General features: G+C 42.9%; 2 protein-coding genes across 2 annotated transcripts; both read right to left on the bottom strand.

Annotated features, from left to right (window-relative positions):
- Positions 1-2,366: 2,366 nt before the first annotated feature.
- Positions 2,367-3,305, bottom strand: LOC135982855 (olfactory receptor 5W2-like). Its single transcript, XM_065591231.1, has one exon. The coding sequence runs from the start codon at positions 3,303-3,305 to the stop codon at positions 2,367-2,369; it is 939 nt and encodes a 312-aa protein (XP_065447303.1).
- A 4,481-nt stretch (positions 3,306-7,786) lies between these two features.
- LOC135983477 (olfactory receptor-like protein OLF1) lies at positions 7,787-8,731 on the bottom strand. The gene has a single exon (XM_065595783.1). The coding sequence runs from the start codon at positions 8,723-8,725 to the stop codon at positions 7,787-7,789; it is 939 nt and encodes a 312-aa protein (XP_065451855.1). The 5' UTR covers positions 8,726-8,731.
- Between the last annotated feature and the right edge of the window lie 3,615 nt (positions 8,732-12,346).

Below are 12,346 nucleotides of genomic sequence, written 5' to 3'. Positions count from 1 at the left end.
CCGCTGGAACTGCTTCCTGGGATGACTTTGAGATTTGTTCCCTGGAGCATCTTTGCTCCCAGGACAACAGGTGTGCACAGCACATGCAATTAATGTTAGTACTGTGTCTCTCCTTGTGGGAATGAAACACAGAGGGCCAGAGCAGCAGCTGGTCTGGATCACGGTCTCGCCCATGAGGTCTTTTGAATATGATACAAAACGGAGGTAAATGTATTCCACTTCATGTGTCGGTCACCTCTCCAAAAGTCTCTTTAAGTAATTTCCCAGCATTGGGACACAAAAGTGTGTAGAAATGGGTAAATTTCTTTTGGACTAATAATTTATTGTGAAAAACAATGCAGTTGAAATTGACCTGAAACTCTTCACAAATGTGTTACAAAGTCTCCCAATAGCCTTTTCCCAAAACAATGCATGTGTGCGGGGGGAGGATTTAGGTGCGGGTCGCAAAGCAGCCACGGGTAGGAGGTGGTGATGCTCCCTCTCTTTGTAATTTTTAGCTCAATAGTTGGGGTGTTCACCTGTGAGGTGGGAGATCCTAGTTCAATTCCCCCTTCTGTCAAGTGCCGGGCAAAGATGTGCACTTGGGTTTCCTGTATTTCCAGAAAGCATCCCAGTCACTGAGTGGTGTGCTATTCCAATCTGGGTTCCTCTCGATCTCTCCTTTCAAAGTTGTTCTACGGTGGATAACAAATTAAATGACCCTTGGAACAGAGACATGAAGTTGAGCATGTCAGTGCCCCAAACTACCAGTCTATAGAGTCATTCTCTCTTTCTGGCCCTGTGATTCTTCCTGTGTTTTATCCAAAATCTCCCTTCAATGGGAGAGAATGAGGCCATATCTACGCTACTGGCTAAATCGGGACTACTGTGATAGATGAAATGGTGTTGATCGAGTAGGTCTGGGGAAGACATGTTAAGTCAATGGGAGAGGTCTCACCTGCAGAAGTCTGTACTCCACCTCTCTCAGAGACTATGTTCCATCATGGATCTTTCTCAGGGCCGGGCTACACTAACGCTGTCGGCTGATCTATGTTACACTACTTCAGTTACATAACTCTCCCGGTGACATAGCACGGTGTGGACACTGCTGTAAGTCAGACCAACTTAGTCAACTTGAAGTAGCGTAACTGAGATCAACTTACAGCAGTAGCATAGAGCAGTCCTGAGAACGATGCAGGACAGAATAGAACCGAGTCGCCAGGGCATTGACGGCAATGTGGGAGACCCACTTTCAAATGGCTTCTCCCCATCAGACAGATGTGGGATTGACCTGGATCTCCCACATCACGCGGGAGAGATCTAATCACTGGGTTAAAGTCTACAAAGGAAACAGCGCCATTACCGCCTCTTCCATCCATTTCGTCAGTCTGGCCCTACATTATCTCTGCTTTCACATCAAAAAGTATCCAGGGAGGAAAGGAAATGTTCCATTTCTGGTCATGCTAAATATTTCCTTCGATCCCACAGGCAATTTTTGTCAATGTTTTCCAGTTTGCCAAACATTTAGGGAATTTTCAGATTTGGTTCAGATTGAACTGAATTTGTTTTTCAATTTTTTGTAACCACCCATGAACTCAAAAATCAGCTATTGGCCCAGCTCTATCCATTTCTCACTCACCGTAACCCGAGCTGTACAATTCCCATAACCCCTATTATTCAGAGTCCATAACACTTTCCAACAGAAATAAGAGTAAGAACTCACAGCTAACCTGCTCATGTGGTATAAACATCTAGTGTCTGATACGACTTTTTCTTTCTGTTTAATTTATATGGTAGAGAAAACTCACCCTCTCCATATTATTTTGTATTCAGTTCAGTGCAGATTCTCACAGAGGATGCACACACACCATGCTTTTATATGTTTTCTTGGTCCCTTAACTTAAAATAAAGGCCATTGTGATGGAAATCACCTTTCTCCTCCACGTGCATGGATACAAACCAGTGACAATCTCTACAACAACCCCATAGGGGACATAAAGGGCTGCAGAGTATCAGGAGGGTGTGCAAACTCCCTTTGGTTCAGCCATAGAAATCCCACACTTCATACTTGCAACTGCATAATGAAACCAAACCCACAACAACTTCCTTCCCAATACAAACAGCTCTGTGCTTTCAAAGCATATCACAGATATTCACACATGTGCAACAGGTGCCCCCTGGAATTTTGCTGGGGCAATACCCCAATAAAGCCCCGATCTTAGTTGGGGCCTGCAGGCCTTGTTGGAATACAAACAAACTAATAATAAAAAGAATACATTAATGAACAATACTATTACAGGTTCTGTGAAATTACATTGCAGTGGGCTCGGAATTGAATTCACCTGTTTCCACTCCCCATCACAAAACGAATACTAAGTTAAACAGTTTCAGGAATTGGTTAGGAGTTTATTCATTGCTTTCCTCAGGGCGTTCTTCACCTCCGTGTTCCTCAGGCTATAGATGAGGGGATTCAACATGGGGATCACCAGTGTGTAAAACACTGAGGCCACTTTATCTGTGTCCATGGAATAGCTGGAGGTGGGACGTAAATACATGAAAAGTTGGATGCCATAAAACAGGACCACAGCGATCAAGTGGAAAGTGCAGGTGGAGAAGGCTTTGTGTCGACCCTCGGCGGAGCGGATCTGCAGGATGGTGGAGATGATATAGACATAGGAGAGGAGGACAGTCACAAAGCTGCTCACTGCAATACAGCCAATGAAGGCAAACATCACAATCTCATTGATGTGGGTGTCAGAGCAGGAAAGCACCAGCAATTGGGGGATATCACAGAAGAAATGATTGATGATGTTGGAGCTACAGAATGACAAACGAAGTGTACAAAATGTGTGTATCATTGAATCTACCATGCCCACAGCGTATACCCCAGCCACCAGCCCTTTACAAAGCTGCCTGGACATGGTGACCGTATAGAGCAGCGGGTTACAGATGGCCACATAACGGTCATATGCCATCACAGCCAGCAACAGGCACTCAACATCTGCAAAAGAGAGAAAGAGATACATTTGCACAGTGCAGGCAGTGTAAGAAATGCTTTTCTTCTCGGCTAAGAAATTCAAAAGCATCTTAGGAGAAATCATCGAGGAAAAGCAGAGGTCACAGAAAGACAAATTACTGAGGAAAAAGTACATTGGGGTGTGGAGTCGGGGATCTATCCTTATTAACAAGATCATCCCCCCATTCCCCACCAGGGTGATACCATAAATTAGTAGGAACACCCCAAACAGGGGAACCTGCAGCTCCGGACGATCTGTCAGTCCTGAGAGAATGAACTCAGTCGCCTCCGAGTGATTTCCCTTTTCCATTTCCTCTGAACAGAGCTCAGACAGCTACAGAGATGTGGGCAGGTGGATGGTGTGGAAAACCTCTCTCTGTAGTGAAGTGATGATAAATGGAGATCAGTTTCTTAATGGACATGGGTACCCGCTCAGGGAAGGGCTTAATCCACAGAGCCAGATGTTCACAGCTGGTCATTCCAGTTGTTCAATAAAATACAAACTGCATAAATACAATGACACACAGGTTAATCATTCCCCACACACTAACACTCCTGTTTACTAATCCGAGCAGCAAGATGTGACTTCTGTCTCTGCTGTATGAGTATCAGGGTGAAAATCATCTCACTCTGAAGAGATTATTTTTTAGCTAGAGAAGGGGTGAGATCAAAGGAGTGTCAATCTTTCTACCCTCTTTGGGCAGGGTGAGCTCTGTGGCTTGGCATGTTGGTTTGGGGTAACACTTCCTTACTGTGCTAATTAAGCTTTTTAGCATTTACTTTAGCCTGTACGAAAACCCAGAGACATAATGGAAAGCACTGGCTTCAGTGACTATGTAATTGCCTATTTTTTCCAACCCAGGAGGTCGCTCCTTTAGCTGAAGTGGTAGGAATTGGGGCTGAGGCTTTTAGTGCTGGCGGTCGTGAATTCAATACCTGCTGATCACCAAATGTCTGCGTGTTTGTGTGACTCTGATACTGGATAATTGCACGTACCTGCTTAGAAGAGCGAGAGAGATGTGTTGCTGTTTCCTCATCGACAGAAACTGCCAGTTTGTCGCATTCGGGAAGTTTTATACTGAGATTTGTGATCTATGGGACATGATCCCTGAAGCAACTGGGAATTCCTGAGCTCAGAGAGAAACAGAACCTAATTAATGTGCTCAGTGAACTAAAGCCACCCTTGGTGTAACTCATGCCCCGGGGATTAATTTGGCCCACTCTTTCCAACTGTGTTATTAAATGATGCAATTTCTACCAGAGTTACGGAGTATGAGGTTAGGGGTAGATTTCATCCTGCTGTTTTCAGTTGGCAACTACGTAGAGCTGATCTACAAAGGGGATTTGTTTGTGGAGACTGAAAGCTTTTGGCTGAAAACTTAACATTTCGGCTTGGAAATACCACTGGGTTGCATCCAATACCACACACCACCAATCTCTTGCATGGGCCAGGCTTCCAGGCTGGACTATATCCCCCATGATGCATGATGGTCACCAGAGTCCCACAGCCATTGTTTGGAGAGGAGGGGAGTTTGGCTTTTTTGATGGAAATCTGATAATTTCCAGGGAAAAGATAATTTCACGAGAAAAATTGTTGAATGGAAAATCCAATTTCCCATCCAAAAACCTTCTCTAGTTAAATTTTCAATCAACCCGAGAAACAGGTTTGGAAGCAAAGGAACAGAAAGTTAGATATAGCTGAAACATACTAATTGTTTCAGAATCACCTCATTGTTCTGCCCCCAATAGGTGGAATGTAAGACCTGTAAAAATATTACATATCATCTATCTATCTATCTATCTATCTATCTATCTATCTATCTATCTATCTATCGCACGCCAATCACCATGGTATTCTATGTCCTTACCTTGCTAGGTTACTCCCCAAAGTAGGAAGGATATTTTCACGCATTGTGCTCGATGGAGACCACATGATGACCAGAGGAGCTCAGGAGGAGACCACAGCCATCTGCCCTCCATTGTTAATTTGGTGCTTCTCTGTAAAGCTGGAAATGACCAGTGTTCCCTCTAATTTTTTCCATGCATATGCAGATTGAATGTTGTTATGTGCAGCACCAATATTGAGGCCATTTATTGTGCATACTAAACCTAGATATAATGTATATTTTGAAATGTTCATAGGTATGGAGGAAGAAGAAAAAAGAATGTTAAGCAGTGCATCTTGTTAACTATCCCTTGTTTTAAGATGCTTATTTAATATGAAAAGAAAATCAACACTGCCCTTGGAGTACATGTATTTTATCATCCTTTCTAACAACTCAAGCTAGTAAACGCAGCAAAATGTGGCGTATTGAAAACAGGTATATAAATAAAACAAAGTCATTATGGTCATTAAGTGAAAGCATAGAAATATACACCAGAGACCCAATTAAATAAGCTACTCCTACCATAGACCACAATATCTTCAGGGGAAACTGCTCTCAAAAAACGGAGCATCTGCGAGAACACTGGCATGCTACGGACTTCACAAAACTATCCCCCTTGCATACATATTATCTGCACACAGAGCTCAGCTTTAAGATGCTAAATAAATGTCTGCGTCAACTAGAAATGCTCTCACTGCCAATATTAATACAATAGTTTCTGATACTGGAAACAAGAATAAAAGGCATTCACTCGGGATTATACAGTTTCTCTGGAATGTCAACTCTTAATTTGATTAATACTTCACACACACAGAACAGTAAAAATAAGTAATGAAGCGACACAGACAGCAAAACAAATCCACAAACAAATAAGTGACAACAGTGAAAATATGAAGGGAAGTAAAACATCAAGTGGTTGATGATGGGTATTTTAAATGAGTGTTTAGGACCCACTCAGTGCTAAATAAATGTATGAGTCGCAGCCTTTATTTGTTGGTCACCTCTCCAAATGTCTCCTTAAGTATTTCCCAGCATTGGGACACAAAGGTGTCTAGAAATGGGTGAATTTCTTCTGGACTAATAATTTCTTGTCAAAAACAATACCGTTTGGACTGACCTGAAACTACTCACAAATACGTTACAAATAGTGCTAATAGCTTTGTCCCAAAACAATGTGTGTGTGCAGGGGGAGGATTTAGATGTTGGTCGCAAGACGGTCACCGTAAGAGGTGGTGATGGTCCTTCCCTTTTTAATTTTTAGCCCAATAGTTGGGGTGTTCACCTGTGAGGTGGGAGTTCTGGGTTCAATTCCCCCTTCTGTCCAGTGCTGGGCAAAGCTCTGTGTGACACTGTATTCCACATGCTTTATGAAAATATGCTTCTGAATATGACATAATTGGAATATGATTTATGCTAAGTGCCCCATGTAACATACCATTATAAAGGTTATAATCTACTAAGTGTGATCATCCCATTTGTTTGCATGGACTATTTCTATGTCTGGAGTTAGGAGAATAAAATATAAACTTGTATCACTGATGGAGACGTATTAAGTGGAGGCCATTAAAGGTGCTTCAGAATCACTGAACTGTGAATGGCTCTGTTTACCTGCAAGCCTTCCTGTGTACATGTGGGCCAACTCAGGAAGAATGGAGACTGGGGTCTTACAGTGACAAGTGACCATGTCACCTGATACTGAAATCCATCTTGAAGCTGCTACTTTCCAGACGGGGGTGGAATTCCAAACAAAGGTTTCCCACCTTAGGGAAGTTCTATATAAAGTGGGAGAAGCAAACAATGAGTGTCTTCAGCTGGCTGAAGGGACGGTCTCCCTACCCCACAGAGATACCTGCAAGCACCTGGAAACAAAAGGACTGTAACCACAGGGGTGGGTGGGAACTGGCTGGACCCAGGTCATAAAAGGCATCGGACCTGAGAAAGATTTTACCTGAAGTAGCAATTGGGGTGAGAAGTTAACATTTGTAACTGATTTCTGAGTGTATTAAGCTTAGCCTTCTTTTTTTTTTTTTTTTTTTGCTTTGTGACTTTGTTGTGTCCGTTACTACTTAAAACCACTTAAATCCTACTTTTTATACTTAATAAAACCACTTTTATTTATTTATAAACTCAGTGTAAGTAATTGTTACCTTGGTGGGCAAACAGTTGTGCATATCTCTCTTGCAGTGATATAGAGGGCATTTTACATTTGTCATTTTACTCTATATAAGCTTTATACAGAGTAAAATGGATTTATTTGGGGTTTAGATCCCATTGGGAGCTACGTGTCTGGGTGCTGGAGACACGTATCCTGCTGAGCTGGTTTCAGTCTAGATCTGCAGCTTTCCGGCCATGGCCCAGACCCTTAGTCTGTGTTGGAACTGGCTAGTGTGTCTGGCTCAACAAGGCAGGGTTCTGGAGGTCCAGGGTGGCAGGGAAAATGGAATCAGAGGTAATTTTAGCACATCAGGTGACAGTCGCAATGGGGGTCTTTGTGACCGAACCTGTCACACTATGCACTTGTATTTCCTGCATTTCCAGAAAGCATCCCAGCCCCTGAGTGATGTGTTATTCCAGTCTGGGTTGCTCTCAATCTCTCCTTTCAAAGTTGTTCTACTGTCGATAACTAATTTAATAACAATTGGAACAGTGATGTGAAGTTGAGCCCAAAGCCCCCAGCCTATAGAATCATTCTCTCTCTCTGGCCCTCTGATGCTTCCAGTGTTTTGTCCACTGATCTCAGTTGGGACCTGCAGACCTTGCTGGAATCCAAACAAATTAATAATAATTACAATACAATAATGAACAATACGACCACGGGCTCTGAGAAATTACATTGCAATGGGCTGGGAATTGAATTCACCTGTTGCCAGACCCCACCACTAAACGAGAAAATAGTTAGACATATTCAAGAATTGGTTAGGAGTTTATTCATTGCTTTCCTCAGGGCATCCTTCACCTCTGTGTTCCTCAGGCTGTAGATGAGGGGGTTCAACATGGGGATCACCAGCGTGTAAAACACTGAGGCCACTTTGTCTGTGTCCATGAAATAGCTGGAGGTGGGACGTAAATACACGAAGAGGAGGGTGCCAAAATACAGGGCCACAGCAGTCAAGTGGAAAGTGCAGGTGGAGAAGGCTTTGCGCCGTCCCTCGGCGGAGCGGATCTGCAGGATGGTGGAGATGATATAGACATAGGAGAGGAGGACAGTGACAAAGCTGCTCACTGTAATGCAGCTTGTAAATGCAAAGACCACAATCTCGTTGTTGCGGGTGTCAGAACAGGAGAGCGCCAACAGGGGGGGGATGTCACAGAAGAAATGATTGATGATGTTGGAGCTGCAGAACGACAGCCGAAATATAAAAAACGTATTTATCATTGAATCCACCAACCCCCCAGCATAAACCAAAGCCACCAGCTGGTTACAAAGTTGCCTGGACATGGTGACCGTATAGAGCAGCGGGTTGCAGATGGCCACATAACGGTCATACGCCATCACAGCCAGCAACAGGCACTCAACATCTGTAAAAACAACAGAGAGATTCATTTGCACAGTGCAGGCAGTGTAAGAAATGCTTTTCCTCTCGACTAAGAAATTCAGCAGCATCTTAGGGGAAATTATCGAGGAAAAGCAGAGGTCACAGAGAGACAAATTACTGAGGAAAAAGTACATGGGGGTGTGGAGTCGTGGATCAATGGTGATTAACAAGATCATCCCCCCATTCCCCACCAGGGTGATACCATAAATCAGTAGGAACACCCCAAACAGTGGAACCTGCAGCTCCGGAAGATCTGTCAGTCCTGAGAGAATGAACTCAGTCACCTCCGAGTGATTTCCCTTTTCCATCTCCTCTGAACAGAAAACAGGCAGCTACAGAGATGTGGGCAGGTGGATGGTGCGGAAAACCTGTTCCTTCTCTGAAGTGAAGTAAGTGACGATAAATGGAGATCAGTTTCTGAATGGACATCAATATCTGCTCAGGGAAGGGCTTAGTCCACAGAGCCAGATGTTCACAGCTGGTCATTCCAGGTGTTCGATAAAATGCACATGCTGTGCAAATACAATGACACACATGTTAATCATGCCGCACACACAAACACTCCTGTTCACTAATCTGAACAGCAAACAGTGACTTGTGACTCTGCTGTGAGAGAATCAGTCTGAAGAGATTATTCCTTAGCTAAAGAAGGGGTGAGAGTAAAGGAGTGTCAATCTTTCTACCCTCTTTGGGCAAGGTGAGCTCTGTGGCTTGGCATGCCGGGTTGGGGTAAGTCTTGCTTACTGTGCTAATTAAGCTTTCTGGCATTTACTTTAGCCTGTATGAAAACCCAGAGACATAATGGAAAGTACTGGCTTCGGTGACTATGTAATTGGCTATTTTTTCCAAGCAAGAAGGTCGCTCCTTTAGCTGAAGGGGTAGGAATTGGGGTTGAGGCTTCTAGTGTGGAGGTCCTGAATTCAATACCTGCTGATCACCATGATGTCTGGATGTTTGTGTGTGACTGTAATTCAGGACAATCGCACATACCTGCTGAGAAGAGAGAGAGGGATGTGCTGGTGTTTCCTCATCGATAGAAACTGCCAGTTTGGAGCATTTGGAAGTTTTATACTGAGATTTGTGATCTATGGGACATGATTCCTGAAGCAACTGGGAATTCCTGAGCTCAGAGAGAAACAGAACCTAATTAATGTGCTCAATGAACCAAAGCCACCCTTGGTGTAACTCATGCCCTGGGGATTAATTTCGCCCACTCTTTCCTTCTGTGTTATTAAATGATGCAATTTCTACCAGAGTTACAGAGTATGAGGTTAGGGGTATATTTCATCCTGCTGTTTTCAATGCAAGCCGTGTACTGCGTAGAGCTGATCTACAAAGAGGGTTTGTTTGCGGAGACTGAAAGCTTTTGCTGAAAACTTAACATTTCGGCTTGGAAATACCACGGGGTTTGCATCCAATACCACACACCACCAATCTCTTCTATGCGCCAAGCTCCCAGGATTGACTATATCCCCCATGATGCATGATGGTCTCTCCTCTTGCTGAACTGCCCTGGGACTTCACCAGAGTCCCACAGCCATGGTTTTGGGAGGAGGGTTGTTTGGCCTTTTTGATGGAAATCTTATAATTTCCAGGGAAAAGATAATTTCATGGAAAAAATAGTTGAATTGAAAATCCAATTTCCCATCAAAAAAACTTCTCAAGAAAAATTTTCTATCAACCTTACAACAAGTTTGGAATCAAAGGAACATAACATTAGATACAGCTGAAACGTACTAATTGTTTCAGAATCACATTATTGTCCTGACCCCAATAGGTGAAATGTAAAACCTGTTAGACATGTAAGATAGATTATCTATCTATCTATCTATCTATCTATCTATCTATCTATCGGATCCCAATCACCATGGTATCCTATGTCCTTCCCTTGCTGGGTTACTCCCCAAAGTAGGAAGGATAGATTCATGCATTGTTCTTGATAGAGACCACATGATGACCAGAGCAGCTCAGGAGGAGACCACAGCCATCTGCCCTCCATTGTTCATTTGGTGTTTCTCTGTAAAGCTGGAAATGACCAATTTTCCCCCTAATTTTTTCTATCCATGTGCAGATGGAATGTTTTTATGTGCAGCACCAATATCTAAGTCATTTGTTGTCCATACAAAACCTAGATATAATATATATTTTTAAAAGTTCATAGCTATGTAGGAAGAAGAAGAAAGAATATTAAATAATTAACAAGGTGCACTGCTTAAGATGCGTATTTAATATGAAATCAAATAAAAAGAAAATGGACACTTCCCTTGGAGTACATGTCTTTTATCATCCTTTCTAACAACTCAAGCTAGTAAACGCAGCAAAATGTGGCGTACTGAAAACAGCATTATAAATAAAACAAAGTCATTGTGATAATTATGTGAAAACATAAAAAATATTCACCAGAGGCCAATTATATAACCTACTCCTACCATTGTCCACTAAATCTTCAGGTAAAGCTGCTCTCAAAAAATGAAGCATCTGCCAAAACGCTAGCTGCTACGGACTTCTGCCATTCAAAAAACCATTCCACTTGCATGCATATTATCTGCACACAGAGCTCAGCTTTAAGATGCTAAATAAATGTCTGAGTCAACTAGAAATGCTCTCACTGCAAATATTAATACAATAGTTTCTGATACTGGAAATGAGAGTAAAAGGCATTCACTCGGGATTATACAATTTCTCTGGAATCTCAACTCTTAATTTGATTAATACTTCACACACAGAGAACAGTAAAAATAAGTAATAAAGCGACACAGACAGCAAAACAAAGCCACACACAAACAAGTGACAACACTGAAAATACGAAGGGAAGTAAAACATCAAGTGGTTAGTGATGGGTATTTTAAATGAGTGTTTAGGACCCATGCAGTGCTAACACAAAAGAGCCCAGTAGAAACAGGCAAAGTTCTCCTGGTTTCACATTGTGTGTGTCACCAAGTTAAAAACTTGGAGTAGACGGACTCATTACTTTTTTACACGCTGTGCAGGACATTAACACATGGCTTTGGTGTTTGCAGAGTGATCCCTATTTCAAAGAGCTTGCAAATAAGGTCTTTATCCTAGCAAATACCTAGCACCTCCTCCAAACCTAGTGCTGCTTGCTACCTATGAGTCAATGGGAGTACTTTGAAGAGCCAAAACTATACCAGATAGCAAAGCTCTGGCCTTAATGGTTTCCAATATCTCTCCCCAAACAAATGCTAAAACTTAATAGAAATCACTTGTCAGGAGAGGTGATTTCCATTATTTTCTAGCATTTGTTTGGGGAGAGCTGTCTCTCTCCTGCACCGCAGCAGCCACTGAGCTGGGGCTGGGAAGGAGGGACATCTGTCCCCAGCAGTCACAGCCCTGGAGTTGAACAGAGTCACGTCTCTTTCCAGCCGGTGCAGCCCTGCACGTCCCAATTTCCACTCACTCCCTATCTCACCCCACTGCTCCCTCACTTACTCCCTATTCCTCCCAAGGCCACCACCTCATCTGATGCGTGCATTCTCCCCAGGGACGAGGCACCTAATTAGGGGAATGGCCCTTCACAACCTTGTGCGCGAACACCCAGGCACACACCTTAGAAGGAACTATGGAAATGACCCTTCTGAATGGAATCACTATTATAAAAATGGTGTGTTGGATGATGGTGGTGCAGGTTTTGACAGATGAGATGAAAATCTTGATTTTTATGGTTTCAAACGCAAAGAGTAGCCTTCAACTCTCTATGCAAATGCCTTTTATTTCATGGGAAAAGAGCAATTCAAGAATAAAAATGAATGGCCAGGAATTTCATCTTGTGAAATGACCAAGTTGGAACACTAACAGTTCCTATGCACTGAAAATATCCATTCTCTTCCTACAGGTCTCAGGACTTGGTTCCTTCTGAAATATGGATGAGCCCTTCCTGCACAATCTCCTGCATGGATATGTTCCTAGTG

Source organism: Chrysemys picta, chromosome 4 (assembly GCF_011386835.1).
Source record: "Chrysemys picta bellii isolate R12L10 chromosome 4, ASM1138683v2, whole genome shotgun sequence".
Classification (NCBI taxonomy): Eukaryota; Metazoa; Chordata; order Testudines; family Emydidae; genus Chrysemys; species Chrysemys picta.
This window is presented reverse-complemented; position numbering and strand designations above follow the sequence as displayed.